The 25,000-nt window shown below is 34.0% G+C and overlaps 1 protein-coding gene across 2 annotated transcripts in view; it reads left to right on the forward strand.

Annotated features, from left to right (window-relative positions):
* Window positions 1–12,037: 12,037 nt before the first annotated feature.
* LOC129218542 (protein couch potato-like) overlaps window positions 12,038–25,000 on the forward strand; it is a 147,809-nt gene continuing 134,846 nt past the window's right edge. For both annotated transcript variants that reach the window (XM_054852839.1, XM_054852840.1), the window contains exon 1: window positions 12,038–12,152. In XM_054852839.1, the coding sequence (XP_054708814.1) occupies window positions 12,075–12,152 (78 nt within the window). In that variant the 5' untranslated portion in view covers window positions 12,038–12,074. The remainder of the gene's footprint in view (window positions 12,153–25,000) is intronic.

Consider the following 25,000-nt stretch of genomic DNA (forward strand, 5'->3'; position numbering starts at 1 on the left):
ATACTGTTTCTCCTTATGTCAAACCTGCATTAGAAAGTGTCAACTCCCAATGACTTTGTGCGACCAATAAATACAATTTGCGACATGCAACGGGATATGTATTTGACAGTCGACAATTGACGATCCACAAATATTCCTGTCTGTTCGGGAATGTTTACCGAAATTAAAACTGCTACAAAACCAGCGCGATTACAGAGGCAATTATGATTTTAAAAAAATTAAATTTATCTGGGAATAGACTCTCAATTAGTTCACTTTTCGTCTCAACGGCAGTGTAGAAATTGTCTGGCTCTTTGTTGTACTGTATATTTTGATGGAGTTCAATTTCACCGTTTCCAATACCCAGCAGTTGCTTAGAAAATACTTGTGCGATTAGATTATTTTGCATTTATATTCGCATGTTCATGGCCAATCGCATTATCTCGACATTACGCTATAAAAACGATTGTTTTAATCATGCGTTGATTTCATCGGAATAACTGGTAATGTCTGCCGGAAATCCCCAGGAGTATTCAGACAATTTCGCCTAAAAATTTATCGTTGCCGTTCAAATCTTGCACAATCCTATGATGTGCTTCTAATGAATGCTTTTACTCATGAGCCTTAGTACACTTATCGAAAATTATAATTTCACTCTCTTGCAACACTACAGCCATACCACGTTTTTTTTTTCTTTAATGTTGCACATTGCGTTTTGCTAGTTATGAATATCTAATAGGCAACTTTAAAGCTGAATGTGCTGTTCGTCTGCCATCTAGAAAAAGTAACAGGAATGCCTGACGATGCAATTGTCACTGCAATTTTCTGTTGCGAACGTATCTTTGCAAGAATTAATGATATCAAAAATCTCTTGGGGAACAAAATAAAGAAAATAATTGTTTTCCGCTTAAATTCATTAACCTTTCTGAAATTAACCTGGAATATTTTTGAAGAATTCAGTAGTCTTCTTGGTTAAAGGCAGTTATGATTCTGGCACCTTCAGAGAAGCGTAACGCAGGTTTAATATAATAACCTGGAATCTTCCTACTTTTCTAAGAACGCTCTCAAAGCATTAATGCATGCATTGCCAACGCGAAGACAGACTCTCAAGCAAGTAGCTCGAATGTAACTCCTCAGCAACTCTTGCAAAGCTTCGTGATCCAGATATCTTTTCGCACTCATTGCGTGTTTAGTCAATCTGGTCGAACCGTAGCCGTCACGAAACCGATACACCTATTAAATACGTTAAGTTAATCTTGATACTGGTGGAGAAAAATATTTTTCACAACGGTGTGAAATCTACAATTTGTAGCAATTCAAGGAAACGTTTTGAAAAATATAGTTGATTTTTTCAGGAAGTGAATAATAACCTGTAATATCCCGAAACGTTAAATGGAAATTCTAAGCAACATTTCTGAATTTTTTTATCATGGTGTTTTTAGCAGTAAGTCATACGATGTTAGAGTTATATCGATTAATTAAATTACACCGCCATCTATTAAGAATTTTTAGAACTAAACAATTAATTCACACTATTATTGGATAATTAATATGAAATTTGTAATAAAAAATTATAAAAACTATCCTATCTTTTAAGTTGGACCAAATGACACATAGATATGAAATTTGGGAAAAATCGGTTGAGTAGTTTCGGAGTTTACTCCGAACAAACATCGTGACACGAGATTTTTATATATATATATATATATATATATATATATAACATAATATACTATATAAACTTAAATAAAATAGCAAGCACACAAGGTTAGGTAAAACTAAATCAATTAAATAATATAAGCAGATTAAACCAGAACTCCTCAGCAGTGGAAGCTTCATCCTAGGGTCAAAAGACCAAAAAATTACACAAAAAACTAAATGGATGTCCAGTTCCAAAAAAACTCAGGAATACGGTTGGCTAAACGCACCACATGTGAAAAATAAATGCAGATTTCTGGAACTAAGACCTAAAACTATACACTGGGGTTTCGTCTCTCTTATTAGAAGCCAAAGGATAGTTAAGGAATATGCTGCGATGAAGATTAAATACATTCAATCTGACGATTTTTCAAAACATTGTTAAATTTTTCAGTTAAATATCTGCGAAAGAAGTATTTTTCACTAGGACTGCTCTGAAACATAACTGCCCACGTTGACTTAAAAGCTGTTTTATGTATTGATAAGGCTCACATTAGAAGAAAGTGATATTTTCCCCCTTAAACAATGTAAATTGACATACGCAACATTGTTGGTAGATTAGGGTGGCATTTCAATTCGTAAAAAAGTTATAAAAACAAGTTTGCTTGATTATTTTGCTGCCATTACCCCAATTTCGGAAATATGTCCAAGATTTCCTCTGGTTAGTTCATTTTCATAGAGTTTTTAAATTGTCATAAGAGCCGCGAGAGCTCCCCCTGATTTCGCGGCCCGAGAGCATAATGAAAGCACAAAAGGTTGAATATTATTCCCCTTAGTGCGGATAATTAGCCCTCCGTACGGCCGGAGTTCGATCAGGGGGAGAATAACTCTTTGCTTCTCTTTTCAGGTTATCTCCGCTCTTTATTATCATATATATTGAATAGATTTGTTCAGTTGCGCAAACAGGTGGGCACTCTCCCTTCGCTCCCTCCGCGAATATTGGATTTACCGTTTTCGTGCCGTCAAACGCCGGCCGCTGCGGCTAGCTTTCAAACAGTATAGAGTAACCCCTGGCTATGTCGTTCATTTGGCTACATCCTTTTTCTGAAGCTTGAGACGAAAAAAAGAGAAAATTTGTTTTTAATTTTCGGATGCAACAAAAGTAAAGATTTTTTTTTTCTTAAACTTGTAAAATATTTGAAGCATTTCAATAGCTGATTGCAAAAAAAAAAAAAAAAAAAATATTAGTTATAAAAAGGACTAAATAACGGGACACCCACTTTGGCTTTTTTACCTTTTGTTTAAAAATAAAAACAAATTCCTCTTTTTAAAAGTACGTAAAAATCATTTACGAGGGAAAGAAATTGAATAGTTTCAATTATTCATTCACAAATTCACATGTAATCCAGGAGTTATAGTGGAAAGGGGGGGACATGTGAACTTTTTTTTAAAATTCCTTTATTTTTCAAAAAATATTATCAATTTATCAGCGTAAAAATGTCCCCATGATTGAATAAATTTTTCTTTGTCTCTTGGATTTTTTTGGGGGGGAGGTGGGGGTGGGGGGAGGGTTTAGAAAATATCTTTACTTTACTGTATCTTGAAAAAAAAGCCTTCAATTGTTCACAAATACCCCTGTATGGGGGACACATGAGAACTAACCAGAGGCAGATGTTAACATGATTAAAAAATGCAGAACAAGCATCATATTTCAGTGAAAAACTCTTAAAAACGAAACATATATCACGTCTATACCTAGTACATCGAAGAGTTTATACTGCAGTGGGTAGGTAAAGGGCAGTAACTGCACATTTTTGATTTTTTTTTTCTTTTTTTTTCTTTTTCTTTTTTTTTTTTTTTTTTTTTTTTGAGCAATCACGATTGCTTATTGCTTTCATTTGACCGTCCTTGGCGTCTGGTTCCTTTTTCAGCTTGGACCAGGGACACCAGCACCACCGCCCACCGGCCTCCACAGGCGGCGCGGCGCGGCTGCTCCGGTTCTGAGCTATACTGCCGTGCTATATGATGTGGTATCTGCAATAGAGCTCAAAATGAGAAATTGACGATTAAAGTTTTACAACTCATATCTTTGATTTATGACTTAATTAAATGCTCAACTTGCGGTAGTTGTTTCATAAATAACTTGTCTAAAAACTGTAAGAGAATATTTTTGTAAAAATCTTAATTTAAAATTAATAAATGCAGTTACGACAAATTTTCTTTTTAAAACCTTTTCATATACTAAGCTATTTTTATCGTAAGTGACAATTACTAAGCATTTTTAGGGGTATCTGCACAGATACGACAAAAATAGCTTAGTAAAACGTGCTCAAAGTATCATTAAATGATACAGAAAACTTCTGCTTCCTTTAGACTTAGCTGTTTCGCTTTATTTTGTTAATACAAATAAGACAGAATCTACCTTCTGAAAGATACCATTTTCAAAACTCCGGACAGTTAAAACTGTAATCCATAACAATTTTCTGTTTTTTATATTCAAAGAATGTGTTTCTTATAATGTTTTATTCTCTAGATTCATTTTTACCGAGCATTAAGCTAATTTTGACAGCAGACGATACTTAAATAAAAATATTACCGGCCGTAGAATGAAATGCGTTTTTTTTAGCATGAAAGAATTAGATATGAATATTTTACATGCATTTCATTTTAGAATTTTGCATTTTAAATAAACATTTAAATAGAAAAAGCTGAATATTTACTTTAACAATTATGCAAAGTTGTATTAGTTTTTATTATCAACTTGTATCAACTATTCAACGGTAAACTAATTTTAATATTCTGTGTTACAATAAACTGCTACGTTATTAAATATGCTGCTTTACTAAGGTATAAAAGTCGTATCTACAAAAAATACTAAGGAAAAAAGTGGTAACTGCGCAGATACCATTTTAAAGGCTTAGTATTTGTCACTTACGTTCAAATTGCCTTAGCAAACTCCGCAAACTGTGCAGTTACAACTTTTTTCTTAAAGCTTTTTTTAATATTTCGCATTCACAAATCGCCAAAAACTTCACAATTAGGTAAATTAAATTACTAACGACCACCTGGTGACAATAACTCAATTTTGATAAAATGTGCAGATACCACATGTGTGCTTAGCACGGCAGTATACGCTTCTCCTGGTCGGAGGCGTCCATGTCTTACACACATGCGCGCTGATACACATACACACACACACACACACGCTCATACACATAAGCCTTTACACACATACACACACGCCTACGTGCATACACACAGGTCTACACACACACACAAGCCTATACATGCATGCACGCGTGCCTACATATACACACATGCCTGCACGCACACACACACACAACTATACACACGTAACCGCCTGGGAGGAAGGGTAGGCTTGGGGGGACAGAAGCTGCTTCTAGAAACAATAGCCCCTCATGAGTAGGGCACTGTCGCAACTCGTGATTGCGAAAAACATAATTTGAATTCAAAATTTCAGAATTCAAATTAATTTTGAAAATTCGAAAAGTTTTTTCTTTTTTTTCGCATATTTGTCACATGCATTTTGTTCCGGTTTAACCTGCAAAAAGACCTCCACTTTCGCAACCGTTAGTCTTAGATGCATACTTTCAATTCCAAAAATGTACAATATCGGATGCAGAGTTAAGATATTGAAAGTGTAAATCGAAAATGAAAATGGGTCAAAAAATACAAAATTCAACTTTTTATACAGGCCTTAGGTCCCCTAACTTATGTTTAGGGAAATACTCTCCGTTGAAAAATATTGCTAATACAAAAAGTTTGATATTGGTGCGACCAAAACTTAAGGAGATATTCGAGTTCAAAGTTCTAAGGCACTATACGAAAGATGAGATTGGAACTTATCGCCCTTTCAGAAGAATGACAGGCTGTCGAGGTTTAAGAACAAAGTAGTCGGAACTCGATAAATCGAAGCTTAAAACACGAATATTCCTTTATCTCGAAGTTTTTATTGCGTCCCAAACTCTTAAGACTGTTGTGGAAACTTTCCAAAACTCGAACGTTTAGCCGGTTCCTTAGGACTTCGAGTTATTGAGAGTTGACTGTATTTATATTTTTCATTGCCATTCAAAAATAAATGCAAATGTTATGCCATGATACGCAAAAACACACTACAAAACCTCGAACAATTTCAAAAACCACTCTATACACACGTATAATTTTAAATCCGCTATATTTTTCCCCAAAAAGTGTTATTGACGGCTAGTGTAAAGTGGTGTAAGTCACAAAACGCTGCGTTTCATATCTTGGTGAATGTAGGTCGTACCAATATCAAACTTTTTGTGTTGAATTTTTTTTTTTTTTTTCAATGTAGATTATTTCCCTAAACATAAGTTAGTCGACCTAGGGATCGTATAAAAGTTAAATTTTGTATTTTCTGACTTATTTTTATTTTTGCTTCAAACTTTCACTATCTTAACTCTGCATCTAATTTTGAACATTTTTGCAACTTTAAGTATGCATCTAGGACTAACGGTTAAGATAATAGAGGTCTTGAAGGTTAAATCGGAACACTCTGTATAGTATGTTAGATTTGTTGGACAAGCTTGCTTTTTTGGTTTTCGCTGAAAAAAAATTGCAAAAAGAAGAAAAATGTCTGATTCCAACATTTTCTTATTGTTAGTATTGAATCCAAAACGCGTTTTTCCAAACATCTCGGAAACTCATTTCTGCAGATACTGCCGTTTACCTTCTCGCGATCGTGTAACCTATACTATGTCCGTTTAAATTGTACAGTAATTGTGTTATTAAGAGAGAAAAATCCTAAATATATAATTTTGCTTACTTTAAATTTTTACGTCTCGTGACCTGTTTTGATCACTGGTTAGACACGAAAAACTTATGAGACTACGTAGTTCAAATATATTTTATTATGTAAGGATTGTTTTTATTATAAACTAGTGGTACCCGCACGGCTTTGCACGTAGTAGAAAATTAAAAAGGTCTTTTGGTTCGCCTGTATATTTACAAATATTGTATGATGAATTTCTCGCCAATTGGCTTGCCCATGTTACGGTTCCACGTTATGATAACTTGGTAATTTACTCGTTCATCTTATGATAATTTTGCTCGGGAAAATGTTCTTAAAACTGGAATAGAAAAAGAACAAAATCGAACTTTCGAAAAATCGCTTCGAGGTGCACACCCCCATGCTACAAACTAATTTTGTGCCAAAATTCATGAGAATCGGCCAAATGGTCTTGGCGCTATGCGCATCACAGAGATCCGGACAGAAATCCAGACAGAGAGACTTTCAGCTTTATTATTAGTAATAAAGATTATTGTCATGGTATAAGGGGTTTGCTGTCCACAAACTCCTCCACGTGTTTGTGTTTTTTTAATTGGAAATTACTTTCCATACTATTGTTTAACTGCCCGAAAATTACATTTAAATTCGATTTAAATTTTAATCTTGTTGTGAATAAATAAAATCAAAATATTTACACTGCTGAAATAATTCGCAAGCAAAAATAGGGGAAGAAACCGTTGCTTGATATAAGCAAAATGAAAACTACGTGTTTTACAAAATGCAATACAGAAAAAAAAAGCAAAACACGTTTGCATGGAGTTATAATGCTTTGGAGCGGTGAAAAAAAAAATTAAGCAACAATGTAATTTCATATCATTAACAGTGTAATCAATAACAGCGTAATCAATAATTAACGTCAAAGAGCATTTTTTATAACATTAAATATTTTCAGATTCTGCTAGAACCCCATGTATAAACCAGTTATCTGCGAGGGAAACGTACAGAAGTTTGCTTCGCAAGTGCCACCATTTTTTCACAGACGTGTGTAGTTATTTGGTGTGTTAGTGGAAAAGAAATGTATTTCGACGAGCATGTCGTTCCGAGTTTCGAAATCAAAGGATATCTTGTGAAGTGGTTAACACGCGGTAAGTTATAGCTCTCGGAAGTCGCAGTCATTTTGCCACCATCATATGGCTGACGTTCTGGTCCTAGTATCACACCGAGTTTCATTTTTACAGGTTAATCTATTGGAAGTGTTTGGGGTGTAAAAATTATGGCGTCGGGACAAAAATCCATAGTTGTTACCGATGAAAACAGGGAGCGTGAACGCGTACACTGTTAAAATTTTACGGTAAAGAGTACCGGCATCCATGTTTTCAGTACCTTTTACAGTGCCTAAAATTCTATTTTACGGTAAAAGCTTACGAAAAAAAAGCAAGAACGCTACAGCTAACTCCACCGAAAGAAAATAAGAAAATACGAGCAGAGAGATTCGAACCATTTTTTTTTTGTTTGGTCTTAACCACAACCGTGATTGGGTCCGCGGAGAGAAAGGGAATGGCAAACTCACTGCGTCGATCTGTAAATCACGTGGTATACCTACTGGCTCCTGTAATCCCCTTTTGCGGTACAATTTACTGTAAAATTTTCTTTGTACTGTAAATTCTCTGTTTTATAGTGAAGTCTACATTAAATTTTTCCTCAGTTTATAACAGTGTATTCTTTGAGGATCAGAAAACCACTGCCACTCAACAGGTGTCCCAAAAACTAAGCATATCCAAAACATCATTACATAAGCCCGCAATGGGGTGCGTCCATACCAGATCATCATCACTTTGGCCCTGAAATGGACCGTCTCAAAATGAGACGCCGGTACTCTGGTTCAAGCAAGATCGGACATACAGTAGGCGCCGCTTAATGTGATCACTTTGGGACAAATACAATTTGATAACAATAACCGAAAAGAATCCAGGAGACACAAAATAATGATTTTTTTTTCCTATTAAGGTGCATTTATTTTGGCAACCTCAAATTAAAATCACAATGACTCAACTGAACGCAGTTTTAAATTATAAATTATTAAATTAACAGAATGGAAAAATCTGAATTACAAAAAGTTAAAGCTAAATTATGCAAATTTTTAATCACATAGTAATAGGTGAAGTAAAATATGACCGTTTTCCCTGACATTCGTAAACCAGTTTCAAAGCACATTCAGCTTTTCTATCTTTTCCAGCATGGCTTTGCTTGTTGTTTAAATTTTAATTTAACTTCGCTTTGTTTTCAATCTCGACACAATTCTTTAATAATTTACAAAGCAATGGCAACAATGGAGGTCCTTCATCAATGCCATGTACACCGACTGAATTTTTTTAGGTGCAAAAGAAAGTTTTCTTAGGGGGAGTCTGTGGTCACTGCGGGCGAACTTTCTGTAGCTTCATTCCTAGAAAAATTTTGAACTGCTATTGAAAATCACAAAATGCTACCCAGAAACGTAGTCTCGTCAGGGTTTGCCTATGTATTTCTGTTAATTGCGGAACAATAACGGGGAAAAAATTGAAAGTTTATGAAAAAGTGATAACAATAAACGAAGACGCTGATTACAATATCCGGCTTTTTTAACATGTATTAACATACAGCTGTTCCGGGACTTCGTGATTCTGATAACATTAAGCGAATGATAACTTTAACCGTGATCACATTAAGCAGCGCCTACTGTATATCCATAGAACGGTTGACATCTTCACATGGCTTGAAACGACGTTTGATCAGCGTTTGATCATATTAGATGCAGAGAATTTCACGGGGCACGCGCCATAGTGGCCATCACGCAGTCCGGACCTAAACCCATGCGACTTCTGATGGGGTTATATCAAAGGGCAGAAACGTGAGAAAAAGTCCTGTAAATCAGAAAAGGACCTGAAAATCGGTCAACAGAAGGGAGATTGACGCTCTTGATTTCAACATACTTCAACGTGCTCTGACCAAGTTTCGGAACCGGCTTAATAACACTACAGCCGGAGATGGTAAACACTTCGAGAACCTTGTATATTAAATATCATTTATATCTGTATTAAAAATCATTGGTTTCATGTTCTTGCGTGCTGTCATTTATCCAAAACAATCGCTTACTATCTATCTTGTTTTTGGACCACTCTGTATGTTACCGGCAAAGCGTATGATTAAGTTATTTCTTAGAAGAACTAGTTTTTTTCATGAAATAACTAGACAAGTCAATTAAAGTATGTAACATATGAAACAATTTCAAATTTTATTGACTTATTCTATAAAAAAAAAGTTATTCTATGAAATAACTAATGATAGACCGTTAAAAAATTAGCAATTTCTAAGTTATTTTATAAATTAATTCATCATAAATAGCTAAAATCACTCGAAAAATGTATTTTATTCTTAGTGTGGATGATTAATTGATAAGGAAATGCTGATGATATAATATATTATTGCTGAAAAGAGAATAATGTCCAGTTCCATGTCTGAAAGCAAGACAATGAAGCATACACACAGACACGACATTGCAAAGCAGCTAGAACCAGTCCAAAGAACTTTTGAGTAATGTATTTAATGCTTCAACGATCAAGTAATAGTTTTGATGCAGAATAACTAATTAAATCGTGTTTTAAAATACGTTAAAAAATAATCTGCTTCAAAAGATTTTGAAAGGTTTTTCAAGTTTTGAAATAGTATAAATAATATACAAATTTCTAAGCCCTACGTACGGTCTGAATATCATTCGTTATCAGAATATATATATTTTTTTCATGGACAAAGGGCTTTACTGTGCAACTATTTTCGTTAATGGCAGGGTTGCCAACCTTGAAGAAACACTTTGAGGAGCATTTGCGGTGATTTTGAGGAGCAGTTTGGAATTTTGCGGAGCAGCTCGGTATTTTGTATAAAAATCAATTGAAAAGCTAAAAACATTTATCTGTAATTATTTTTGAGCTTTGATGATCATTTTAAGAACTAGCAACAAAAATAATTATTATTAAATTAATAAAACAGCTTTAAACACTATGTCATGCTTTGAGAATAAGCATCTTTAATTTCCCACATTTATATGTCTGCCATAATGAAATAGCAAAGTATAATTAAAATAAATTTAATTGTATTAGAATCTTCATGAGCTATGTCTTTGGTAATCCTGGTTGGCATTAACACTAAATTTAGTGAATAGTGTTGGCTTAAATTAACTTGGATGGAACAGGATAAACTTTTTTGAATGGACATGGCAGTTATCAGCAAAGAAATTAAATATAAGAAAGGTTGCAAATAAGTCTACAAAAAGGTACTAATATCGAAGCGGTAGAATGGCATAGAGACGTAGGAAACGCGGAGCAAAATGCGGATTTTCACTATTTTTACGGAGCAAGATGCGTATCAGTTGGCGCCCCTGCAAGGTGATTAGGAAAATGTATAAATACAGCTTTATTAAATAAAAATTAAAATACTTTTTTTTACATATTTGGTGAAACTTCAAGGGCTTGCCAGAAGGCTTAAATGTCTCACGATATCGGAATAGTTTTTTCACGAACAAAGTGTTTCACTGTGCCGGTATTTTCGCTAAAAAATTCAAACATAAAAATTTGAAAATTTAAAGCGAAATGGATTTTTTTTACATATTTGACGAAACTTTAAGAACCTGGCGGGGGTTTATAAATATACTTTGATTTCTAAACTATTTTTTACAAGCATTTTATACAAATACACAACCTTCCCACCACAACATTGCAGAAGATTTTTAAAAAAAAAGTTAAAATCGATCCACCCTACAGTGTACCCAGAGAATCACTGATACTACATTTGTCACTTGAATAATGACATCGGGTTTAATTGCCCTTAGGCTATATCGAGTAGCGCTTTCTTATTCTCTCTAGGAAAACTCGAGATAACGAGGGGGGGGGGCTGTGTACCACTAAGAGGAGCTATTTATACCTCATTTGAGGAAGAGAGAAGCAAAAGGTTATAAAAAAAATTCAATGAATGCCTATCTACGACGTAATCTTTAAAACGCATTTTACTCAAAACTTGAAAACGTCCACTTACATCCCTTTGCTTCTCACTGCCTCATTTGTCACTTTAAAAATGACATTGGTTGCATCGTGGGTGTCTGCCCCCCCCCCCCCTCCCTCCAGAACGAACGGTATGTAAAGTGGGATCTTCAAACGCCATATTTCAAGAAAAATGATGTCAATCAGCTTTTATAAAAAAATAATAATAAAATTAAATGAAAAAAACGGCATTTTTTTTTTCTCTTTGAAAAGAAAAAACGGGTATAAAAAAAAAAAATCTGTTGCACTTTGTAAACAAAGTCTAGGGGAAAATTTTTTCCTGCCTCCTTGACCGCTTCGAACGCGCGTCAAAGTTTCACTTCCAAAGTTGCTCCCCGACTCCGTTCTCGTTAAATCGGGACTCGGTGTTTCGGATTTTGATTGCCAATATTTGTCGCGCTTCCCTTCAAAAGTTTCGCAATGGATCCGGCACAGCTGAGTGGCCATCGATTAAGCGCGTGGAACCAGGTAGGCGGCAATAGGTCGCCAATAGTGGCAGGTCCCGCCTTCCGGAGCGAGGCTTCCTGATTGCGTGTCCACTTGCTCCGAGTGCAGAGCGCGCCGCACCCCCATCCGAGAACACACCACACATCCCCGTCACCATCAGTTGGGGAGGAATGTCCACCCCGAGAAGCAACAGTCCCCTCACGCTCAGCAACAGCATGGATTCTGTGCACACCTGCTCCGAAGAAGAGGTAAGCTTCTTCTTTCATTCTCCCACAGGACTCCCTGACAAATCGACAGGAATCGGTCTCTGTAGAGGAAGATGACTACATTTTTCATTCAGAACGAGGACCTGTCACCATTTTTCAAAAATAATAATAATAATAATAAATAAGTGGACAGAGTAGGGACAATATCTGCAAAAAAAAAAACAGTTTGAAAGAAAAAGAAAACCTTTAAATACATACACTGATGCTTTAACCAAATTATTTAATGCCAAACTGAGGATCTTTCCCCATTTTCAAAATGAGGGGTGCGGGGGGTACAAAAGTTATAAAAACCAAGAGTTTGCAAGAAAATCTTTAAAAACGTAATTGATGCTTTGTTCTTAACAAAAAAAAAAATACCGGACATATTCGAAAAAAAAGGTAACTATGGTGTAAAAAGAACTGCAGTAACCACTAGAAGACTTAGTAACAGTATAGAAAACTTTGACCCTCAAAAAAACAGCAGTATTCTAGGAAAATTGGGATTCCATAAACTTTTCAAGTAACCGATACAACTTCTTTATTAGTAATAATGTAACGTTACTTATAAAGAGACTATCAATTACTAGAAAAGTTTGTGGAATCCCAATTTTCTAGAGATTTTCTTGCTGTAGTTTTTTTCTTTTTTAAACCGAAACAACTTTTTTAGAAGAAAAGCTAACGAAAAGTTTACGAAGTGAATATTTACAGTGCATGATTAACTCGAAGTCATAAATCTAACTAGAGAATAACTATAAGATTGCAAAAATGTTGCATACACGTGTTTTAAGGCTAAACTTAAGGAGCCTTTTTTCTGATTTGAAAAAGAGATTCTCCGAAACACGTGTTTGCAAAATTTATTGCTTTATAACGGGGATTTGTCTTTTTTTCTGCGCAGAGATAATCTTTTTTATTTCTGATTGAAAATGTTAACAGAATTTGATCGCACAAATTCATAAAACGTGGTTCGCGTAAGCTGTTTTTAAAGGGAGAGAGGGGGAGAATTGTGAAAAGTGGGGACTATCCCCAAAAAAATGGGACGCTTTTTCGCTTCACTGTAGAGGGATGAGAGAAAATAATGTTTGCCTTCGCGCGGAGATTGAGCGCGGGAAAACGTGGGAGTGATTTGGAGTAAGGATAAAGATGTGAGCTTGCAGATGAAAGTCGTTCAAACTCGTATGGCTGTCATATGGTTCAAGCACCCTTGTAACACGCGTGTTTGGGTTTGTTTATTCGACATGCATGCAAAAATTACGTTGAAAAGCCCAAAATTTGCAGAAAAAAAAAAGAATGCATCGACGAGTTTTGGCATTACAAGGAACCTTTTTGAATGAAAAAAGTTGTGAGCTTATGAATGAAAAGATATCCTACAAAAGCAATGTTCATAAAAAAAAAATGTGTTCTTTGCAACCCCGAAACACGTAAATGTAATTTTTGTGCTTTTTAGCGCTTTTTTTTTTAATTTTTAAAAAAAAATAGTTTCTTCTTTTTCACACAAAGATATTTATATCTTTCACGTATAAGTTAAACGCGCGATAAAACGTTTTCTCACATTCAAAATTAAGTATTAGAACTACATACTGTGATGGATTTCCTCTTAACCAGTCTTCGCTTTTCTGGTCTTATTTAACCAGAACTTAAGTGCTAACTTCTGCTTGCAACAGTTTTTTGCAAAACAGAACTGATCTTTTAGAGTATAAATAAAGAACTGCATCACTTTTTTTTTTGCAATCGCATCTTTTTTATTTCTTGAACAAACTTTTTGTCTCGCTTTTATACGTCTATCTGCAAAAGCTCTAGTTTTTACACGACTAAAACCGTAAATTTCTGTAAAAGGGGCTCGTAAATTTCTGTAAAAGGGGCTCCTTTAAGTGGCACGCATTGATTCTTTTTCGTTGAAAACTAATAATCTGCCACCGCTTAGCCGAATCTTTGCTTTAACCGACTCTGTTTCGTTCAAAGAGAAAACTATTTTTCCATCTGCAGAAGAAAAAAAAATGCAAATTTCTTCAAAAAACGATTTTCTTGAATGATAAGCGTGAAATTATTAATAATGTAAACAAAATATACCAATCCGATACATAATTTTACGTATTTTAAATGTAAATCACACAAACTGCATCCTACCAAATAATACATTATTTTCTTTCTCTATAGTACTGTACATTTTCTTCGGTTCATACAGTACAGTTGCCATCGGTCTATTAATATAATTACGGTTGGTTAATCACTAATGCGGTTACTATCGATCCATATTATAGAATGCCAAACAACATTCGATAATATCAGACGAATTGAAAAATAATGCTTCTATGTGGTCTCACGATTTTATTGTTTGTAAAACCTGAACTACGATTTAATAGTTTGACAGTTAAATCTCGATATCGTTTTTAGTTGTAGGACTTTTGTCTGCTGGCTCTTTGTCTTCGTTTGACAGCAGCTCGGTTCTTGTGACATTTCTTTCCGATCGCTTTTTGAGAAAAATGGTTCCCTTGATGTTATAATTTGTATTTTGTTTTCGCTGAGCCACTTTAGTTCTGTGCTTTAAGCAGTCAAATTTGTTATTATATTTCAATGCTGCTGAACTGTTACGACACTTCACTTTTTATGATAAAAATGTCTATTTTACGATGTGATTTGTGTTTTATTTCCACTGCTCCAATTTCGTTTTGTGCTTCAAGTAGTCTAACGTGTTCTTATACAAATTTCGATGCTGCTGTTCTGTTACGAAACTTTTAGGAGAGGAAGGGTGTACTGTATGTATTGTAGATAAGCGTCGGAAAATTTTAGTTCGTATTAAAAACACCAAGAGACACATCATGCAGTGAAAACATTAACAACCATTCCTTAAAACATTAAGAAAGGGGAGAAAATTAAATATTTAATGCACTCAACCATAAAATATTATTTTGATATTCCAGTTACAGTAGCGTTCAAGCCAGTTCCTTATTTCATGTCAAATGTATTCTTACTGGATGTTGTGTTACATATATCAACATAAAGAATTAATCATTGCTATAAGATCGCTGAACTTTAGCTGAAATTCGTTTAACTTTAACTTGTTTAATTTCAATGAGAGTACATCTGCCTCCAAAAGGCAAATCTTGATTGAGGTTCGCTGATAACTGAACTGTAGTATCTGGAAGTCGTAATCGAGCTGTCGGTTTATGCTTGTAAATAACTTCTGTTGTTTTCGCTACTAATAAGTAATTCAGTTTCAATTTATATTCAATATATGAATATATTTTTTGCTATAATAACACTGCTTCTTAAAATCGAAACAAAAATTCATGAATATTGTGCAGAAATTTTAGTTTCAGTTTTAAGAAACATTGATATTTTATTTTTCGCTGTAAATGTACGTATTCGTTGCACGATAAGATGCTTCCCTCAGTTACGAATTGAAAAGAGTTTTTGTTTGCTTTCGAGACAAACTTTGATAACAACCACAATGTGAATTAAACATTGAATTCTTATTTGCAAATTTTAATGACTAATGACCTGATTCACCATAATATTTGAATCTCGGTTCGACACCGGAACCACAAATTGAAGCCTCGTTGAAGAAGAATTCGACCGGCGGTTTGGCTGTCAGACAGGGGGACAAGTTGACGGTGAATCAGGCTTAATAGCACTCACTCACAATATACATAAGAATTATGATACTTTGTCCTCAAAAGAAAATTGAAAATGATTTCGCTGTCCTCTTCTAGTAAAGAATTGGATTCCTGGACAACATTTTTTGAGAAGTAATTCCGCGCTTTCTCATTATTGAGTTTTTCTTTTTTTTTACGTATTAATACCAGTACGCATGTTATTCTATAATAGCCAAAGATTCATTGTTATAGTTCGTACCAAGGCGAGCAATTTACCACTTTATATTAGATTAATCATTTGGTGAGCTTGTTCTAAGGCATCAGCTCTGCAATAGTCTCTCGAATCATTTTAGCTCCTGACGGAATAAAAACTCGAGTAACGATTGGCTTTTCGGGTACACCGGATTTATTTTCTGAACAAAAGTCGGTAAATTATTTGATTGTAAAGTAATTTTGAATAGAATATAAAGTAGACATGTAGAGAAATATTACAGGATGGTCAGAAGATTATACGCATTCTTATTTTATATTTTCAAAATTGTTTTCAACTCTATTGGCTGTATAAAAGTTACAGCGCAATGGATTGATCAATTCAGTCAGGTCTGCCATCAAAAATCACATGTCGTCGATTCCAAAAATTTTGGTAGACAAGGATCGTCAACGTTTCAGGACTTCCTGGTAAACGTTGTTTTGCATACTGTATGACTTATAGCACCATCCCAAAGAAATATAAATATACTCCACCTTTCTGTAGTCCAGAGTCTAGATGATGAATGTAAAGCATCAGAATTGTTAACTTACGCATATTAATGGATTTAAACTAACAATAAAAAATGTATTGTTAAGTTTAAATCCGGTGTATCTCGACTCGCTAGTTCTTAAAAAGATTTATTCTAGCAAGGAAGAACGGAAACTGATATAGGTAAGAAATTATTTTTCACTTAAGTACATGAACCTGTTTCGTTGAATGGTAAAAGGTAAGAGATTCACACCGAAATTTTATCCTGTCTTCACGCGTTCATCTTGCACTGTTATTCGCTGATAAATCTGTTGGTAGACGAAATGTTAAGGTTTGTTCGCTTCATGCCATAGTTCTCCGTTTATTTCCCCCAAATCTGGAATTGCTTCAACTCTGATAACATTTGGAGAGTCTCTTCCACTGAACTGCAGAGAAGTCTGGAGTGAAGCCTATGCAGTCTAAACGATTTTCTTTTAAGTCATAAAAGCAAAATCTCGAACTTTCATTTGCGTGCAATGGTAAGAAGACTAACTAAATATTTCTGAAGTTTTTAGTTTCTTGCCACATAATTAGCAGATTTTCTTTTGGTGGATACACTGATACACTTAAGTAGTGCTGTCAGCGATATTTTGCCTTGATGGAAGAAGCCATTACGGCAAATGTATTCATGCGCATTAGCACACGAGGTACTCCCCCCCCCCTTAGCAAGGTAGTTCATTTCCCCAGGATTCCCTATAGCTCAGTGGTATCTTATGACCTTGCTGATCCTCATAAGGAAGCATACGTCACTATTCACCAGCCGATTAGAACCTCCGTCAGACACCCAAACAGCTAATTGAAACTTTTTTTTTTAGCTGAAGAAAACTCCCTATGGAGATTCAAGTATGATGGATTTGGAATCGGTTGGTAAATACGGTAGTTAGAGTCAATAACACAATTGCACGCGTGTCGCATTTTTTCGACAAAAACTAATGTCTTTTTTTTTTTTTGCTTTCGAAAATAACTTAATTAATCTTGAAAATAGGCATGTTAGATAACTAAAACAGAACTCTATGTGCCGAACTAAGAGCGATGTTAGTGTGTTTTAATAACGGCAATTGCTTTTCTTCATACTCGCAAAAAAAGTAGGTTTCAAGTTTAATCTCAAAAAAACGCGTATGCAAAAATATTTACGAACGACCTTTTTGCTCACTGCACAAAACGTATGCTTCAAATTTAGTTCTACCAGCGCAGGGTGCACGTGTAGTAATTTTAACGAAGGTCTTATGATGAAGTACAACTGTAGTCCCGCGAGAACTGAAAAATGTTCTCATTTTTATGCCGGATGGTGAACTCCATTCTAATGGGATTTTACAGATACAAACTGGAACACAGCCGTGGGACGGTAAAGCGCTGTATCTACAGAAATGAGTGTTTGAGATATTTGAAGAAAATCATCTTGGCTTCTATATTAACAATAGGGAAACTAGGAATTAGACTTTTTTCCGTGCTTTATTTTCAGCTTAAACCAAATGAGCAAGCTTGTGAGATGAAACTGAAGTACAATACGGGACAAAAATTTTTAAAAAGGCAAAAAAAAAAAAAAAGGAAGAAAAGTTTTTAGTTCCTACGCTCTACCTTCCCACCCCAGAATACTGTGTTCAGTTTAAAGAAAACTGAGACTTATTTATCGTATAGTGTAGATTAAAATATCTCTAATCAACCAACTTAACGTTCTAATTAATATAGCATTATTTCTACGAGCAACCTAACTGCAGCAAACTTTCTTCCTCCCTCGATTTCTACGTGGATGAGTTTTTTATGAATATTTAAAATATTAAAATGCCATTTTATCGTTTAATTGTCAGTAATGCATTTCTGAAGTTTTTTGATTGACAGTTTATCATTTTAGAAGCCACATATTTTAATCAAAGATATATATATATATATATATATATATATATATATATATATATATATATATATATATATATATATATATATATATATAGCAGAAGTGAGGTGTCTTATTTAAAAATTAAAAATGAAAACATCTGCCGCGGAAAAAAAAACGAATTTGGTGCAAAGAACGTGGATTTAACTATAGTTTTCAGGGTCTATCTTACTGAGTGAACTTTACAACGTAATTTTATAAAGGATGTTCATTATATAGGTTGTACATATATTTTTTCATTGGCTTTTATAAAAAATATATATAAATGCATACTTAGAAGCCACTTCAAAAAGTTTTTTTTCTTGAATTAAGCAGTCAAAAGGTAAAGAATCAAACAACTTAAAATTCGGAAGTGAGGTATGAAAAACACTTATCACCTACTCTCTGAATTACAGTCCAAATGGTCGTAAAATTTGGTCTGAGTATTCCAAAGATTAAACCAATTTCGAGGGTTAAAAACGAATGTAAGAGTTAATAAATAAATGAAGAAAATATGTTCTTAATATTAACAGCAAAATGTAAATCAAAGAACACGTACTCTGTAATGATTTTAAAAAGCAGTCATATACATCATTCAGCACCAAGTACAGCTTGAAAGTAAAGTATTCACGGGACAGAAAAAGAGGATATTTTTAAAAACTTATTTAGTTATACTACCCAAGTTCAAAATAATAGAATATCAGAATTGTTTAAGCAAAACTTATCAACGTGTCAGGTAAAATGAACGCATGTAAATTAAACAAAGTATAGCATGTTATTAGCGATTGGGTAAAAATATTTTTAACAATTTTCCAGATATTATTTTAGCTATTTAAAAGTCGTTGACACATTTAAAAATTATGCCGATCTTTTATATGGATCAAAAATTAGAATAATCAATTCCTTTTACGTGAATTTGAAAAACTGCGAAAATATTTGCATACCTGTTAGCTGTGTAAGTTGCAAAAAGTATAGAGCTTGGCACCCGGAAAATTTCACGGTATTCTTTTGCTGGAAATGAGTCATCAACGTGATAAATCTGAAACAAGGAAGTTGTTTATTGTATCATTGTTTGGAATTAGAAAAAAAAACAATCTTGGATTAAATGAACGTTTTACAATCTACGGTGTCGAAGATCTTAAAAGATTATAGAAGGAGCGACCAATTAAAAAGTAACCGAAGTATATGGAAAATTTGCAACAGTTGAGAGAGATGAACGCAAATTAAAGTGAATCGTAAAAAATAGTTGTTTTAAAAATTCCCCTTACATTCATAGATGCAGAAAAAAATCTGTAGTAATCGTGTCCAAGCAAACTACACTTGGACGATTGCATAAACTGCAGTTGCAATTGCGAGTCCTCAAAGTAAAAACCAAAAATTAATTTGAAGCAGAGACGTGCCCAACTCTTCTGGAGCAAAGAGAAACTTATCTATTTGCAAAAAAAAACTAGGATAGTATTTTATTCAGTGATGAATCTTTATTTGAATTATATGTTGACGAAAACGATGTTCGGGTTTGGTGTTTACAAAGCGAAGCGTTTGGGAAATCTTGTGTAAGACGTTCTCTCAAATTTGAGACATCCTTTACGGTATGGGGTACATGATATTTGCTCGAACTAGGCAATTATATGTAATTCGGCTCTTTATCAATATATACTGCACGATATTCTTTTCTGAGACACACACACACAGCAGTAACATATTTATCTTTCAGCCAAATGCCGCTTCATGTCACCTCTCCAAATCGACTCGTAGATTTTAAACATAAAGTGGGTTTTCGGTATTATACTGTCAAGCTACTCTACCGATCTCAATACAATCAAGATACAATCAGAAGTTGTGGTATCGTCAAATCTAAAGGGAAAAGTTTAAGACCCAGTTCTCATCTATAAAACTGAATTCGTCGCACTGAAGAGGGTATGGAAACAGTATCAGTAGATTTGAATGTAAACAGCTGTTGAAGTCCATGTCTGAAAGGATTAAGTCAATGATTCTAGCAAAAAATTACGTGACGAAGTATTGATATTGTTTTGTTTGAAAATCCCATCCCCCATTAATTTTAATATTGTATTTTTTTTTTTTTTACTTAATGTAAACCATCCTCACTATAAACTTTTGAATTATTCTGTCTAAGATTATTTTTAATTAAGTATAAATAAATGTTATGTACACTTTTAAGTCTAAAAAAAGTGGCACGTTCATTTAAATACCTAATTTGCACTTGTTTTTTGCTAGATTAAGCTTATTCCCTAAAAGTTATAAGTATTCTTTTTTTTTTTTTGGGAATTTGAATTTGGGTTGTAGGTATGTGATTTAACAGAAAGAAAAATCAACTGCACTACTATAGTGCGGAAAAATCTATGCTAATAATATAAAGCTGTAGAGTTCGTTTGAACGCTCTAATCTCAGGAACTACTGGTTCAAATTGTAAAATTCTTTTTGTGTTTAATTGTCCATTTATTGAGGAAGGCTATAGGCTACTTTTTAAAAATCAGATTGAACGAAATATTTGTAATTGCAAACTTAATGTTTAATTAATTGTTTACTTCTATGAATTCCTAATAGATGGCGGGGTAAGTTAACTCTTCGAGAGAGCGCTGGTCGACAATGCCGATAGCTGCGAGGAACCATGCCCATGCTACGCTGTTGTGATCAGCAAACAGATTTTTGAATGCGTTTTTTTTTTTTTCGATGTTCAAGCACATAATATGATTTTGTGGGACTTTTCTATTGTGCTTTGTTTTTCTCATTTCGTCAACATTTGTTTTTGTTCTTACAGTTGAAGATAGTTACTTATCTAAGTAAATAATTTGATTTGTCGTATTATTCAATTGTGATTATTCTTTATAACGTTTTTATTATAGCATTAATTATCTGGCGAAACACTTTAATTTGTAGGGAAAAAGACGGCTTCACTCGCTAAAAGGCCGGGGTATGGTAGCGTGGTTGCTTGGCACGCTAAGCGATGAACTATGTAACTGAAGGATTATTTTAAGTTTTAAAGCTAGTGTTAATATTTTTATGTCTTTTGGCGAATAGTTTTAAATTCCAAAGAGACTTTAATACGTCTTTTGAAAAGGTGTGTACGCATTTTAGTTGAAGAAAAATTATCATTTCACAGCAGAAGAGGGACGTGGATTTTTTTAGGTTCACTTCCTTTAACTTCTTAGCACGGGCATCGCCGTGCAGATACTGCTAAGTAACAAAATACTTGTTTACAGAAATGGGTGTTATTAAGCCTGTTATCAAATGTATAAGTATTTTGGATTATAGAACATAATTGTGCCGAATACCAGTAGATTTCCGCCTACTTGATTACGTTTCAGCGTACACTCTACCTTTTCAAAGGTGTAAGTTCGTCTCATGAAATTCAAAAATTTAATATGACAACTAAAACACTATAAGCTTCGTGCAGAAAAAGTATGCCGTAAAATCAAAGTTCACAGCAACAAAATACGGAAAATACTGCAAAAATAACACTTTTGTAATGGATGCTTTAAGTAAGTTTCTACTGTCTTTCAGTGTAAGTAGAAATCTCTCAAAAACACGAAAACGCAAAAGTTGAACAAAAAATCAATTCATTGCTCGAAATAGATGTTTTGTTATAATATTCATTCTTTTGAAACGAAATGACTCTCAACTCAAACAGCTCAAGTTCTGTTACGTACTCAAAACGACTCTTTTCAGCCTAATGATGAGCTTGAGGATGCAGGAAAATCATTTAACGCTCTTCGGAACACAATGAAGCGTTAGTCTGACATTCATTACATAAGTTGGCTTATCGGAATTAAATTTTTTAATTCAACGAATTTTGTCTCCCATTGAGTCGTGTAGTGATTTATAAAGTAATGATGTTGAGATTGATAATATCGGGCCATTGCGGTTGATTTTACTCAAATCAGTTGATTCTCATTTCCACAACAGCGCGTTGAATGTTTAGAGTCATAATAAATTTCGATATTAATTCTACAGGGGATACAAAAACATTTTACGCTCTGCCTGCACTGTGAAAACTTCTGGTTGCATATGGCACTGTTTAGGGTAATACGTTGTAGCATGTAGCATCAGTGGCACCCAGTGCCATTTTGCAATTTATGGAACCTTTCAGGGCGACAGAGATTGCCAAATGGCGCCCTTAGAAGTGCCATATTGTACCTAACGGAACCAAATGGCACTTTTAAGGGTGCCACCGGGGTGCTATAGGGAGCCTATGGTACCTTAATGGGGTGCCACTAGTGCTTTAACGTTTCACTTACAAGGTACTACGAGTGACCTGCAGTTTTAAGTGTACATAATTTTTTCCAAAAGCTTTTTCTCTTTTTTCTTATGGAACTTTGTTTGGCCTGAGGGAACTGGAAAAAAATCTTCACAAAAAGGCATTCTAACCTCCAACCTTCGCAGTACAGGCACAGAGCTTTGTTTATGTAAAATCGTTTAACAATTCTTTTGTAGCGAAGCTTCTGTGGAGCAATCGGCTAGCGCGTTTGGCTGTTCACCAAAAGTACAAGGTTCATACCTACCCAGGAGCCTGATACGTTTTATAGCTTTTGTATTTCTGGAATTTGTAAAAATTTCTAGATTTCATTTCTACTGTAACATTTGTATATATACTGTAATGAGTTAGAGTGCAATTGCATGAAAAAGAAGAAAAGCGCTAATTTACAAATTATTTTCTGTATGCATCCAAAACATCTCAGTAAAATCCCTCAAATCAGTGGGGAAAAAATTAAAAATAAACTAAATAAAGTCAGAAAACAAACTAAAAGTATGAAACTGATGATATGTAAAAGAACTACACACCAATATAAAAAAAAGCCGCGATAAATAATATAAGCTAAGTAAAAAACGTTCACGATATCGCTATAGATTTTCCGTTGGGGAACAGACTGAATTCAGAATGACAGTGAAGTCAGTCATTTTAAGTTACTTTGAAACAACCTACAAGTATCTATTGATAAAAGTTGGAGCGTAATCAAGAAAATGACTGCACAAATCTTTCACTTGAATGCAATCTTGATTCCCCCCCCCCCCCTTCCCAGTGTTTTGTTCAAAAAAAATCATCAATTATTCAAAAGTAAGATACTATCACTTACACCACTGTAAATCTTACCAGCTCACATGAGAATATAGGTGCGATTTGACCTTAAAACATTATCCGAGCGTGTAACGACGGTAATACTGAGGTACGTAACGATGGTAATGCTCCAATATTGCTTTAGTAAAGCGTAAATCTTCTTGAATGGACGGATTTAGATGAATTCCGTTGATAATTTTTCCTGAATTTTTCAAGGTAGTTTCCCAAAGAAATACTCATAACTAGTGATTTATAGTTTTTTCATTCATTACCAGATGCTTTACTTTATCATTTTTAAGATCACTGATAAAAAAAACTTATTTTTTCTTAAATGTAAAGCTAATATTTTGCTTAGATACACTCATGGGTCCATAAAAATAATGATAGAAATGTTTACTTGAAACTTATTTTTTTCTCGAATGCAGAATATGTGTATTTATGAATTATTGCAATTTCAATTCTAGATTATACACCAACATTTTTAATTTTTACGCTGTGTATTGTACACATTTTACGCAGTACAACACATAAGTATCTTAAATCAAGTATATTAGTACCTGTTTTTATCTATAATTTTATTTAGGAAGTTCTCTCTAAAGGAATTAACATTGCTGCTTCCTAGAAGAATAAAACATATTTTGTTTTCGTCAGCACAAGTTTTTTCATTTGAATTCAACCTACTTCAATACAAGTAGTCATTATTTCTAGATATCATAAGTTAATTTTCACCAACCATCCCCTTAATCAACCAAATATAGCCTGAAACTGCTTTTTGGAAAATTTAGTTCACCAATTTGATAACTAAAACTGCTACCAATTTTATATCTTACAGGCAATTTTAATTAACGACGTAATATTTTTTCTGTAAGTATAAGTTTCTGTAATATCTTTTTCTAGTTATGAAATGCTATGCCAACAACTATTTACTTAAAGTAAATGATAAATCAGAAAGAACCCGTCTAAATGGCGCCTACTACTCACTTTCACCATCATTTTTCAACAATAACAAAGCACTTTAAAAGACAAAAAATAGCTTTTTTGATGCATTCAAGCAAGGAATGTCTCTGAAATAAGATCCAACTTCATTTTTTTTAATGAATGTTTTCTTAATATTCCACAAGTAGGGCTACTAAGGTTTATTGGAAAAAAAATGCTTTGTTTATCAGTGCAACTGACCAACTATAATAGAAGCAATTATAAAAAAAGTGAACAAATTTTAAAAAACAGTCCGTTACACGATCTTCGTTTTTCTTGCCCATAGGTTTTGGGAATTTTGTGAGCCTAATCTTGATTTTGTGAGAAATTCCACTGGTACTCTTGTTTACAACATTGTTCAAAACTGCAGCATTTGATACATGAAAGCTAACAAAAAAATAATTGGTAAATGTAATTATTTTTGAAAAGTGAGAGAACTTTCACGGTCCTGCGTCGTTTTTTGAATATTTTTTTTTCTTTTGGGGGGTGGGAAGTAAAGGATAAAAGGTACGGAAATCTTGTAAATAAACACATATATACAGTGGACAAACACGTCCT

The sequence above is a fragment of the Uloborus diversus genome, chromosome 3 (genome assembly GCF_026930045.1).
Source record: "Uloborus diversus isolate 005 chromosome 3, Udiv.v.3.1, whole genome shotgun sequence".
Taxonomy (NCBI): Eukaryota; Metazoa; Arthropoda; class Arachnida; order Araneae; family Uloboridae; genus Uloborus; species Uloborus diversus.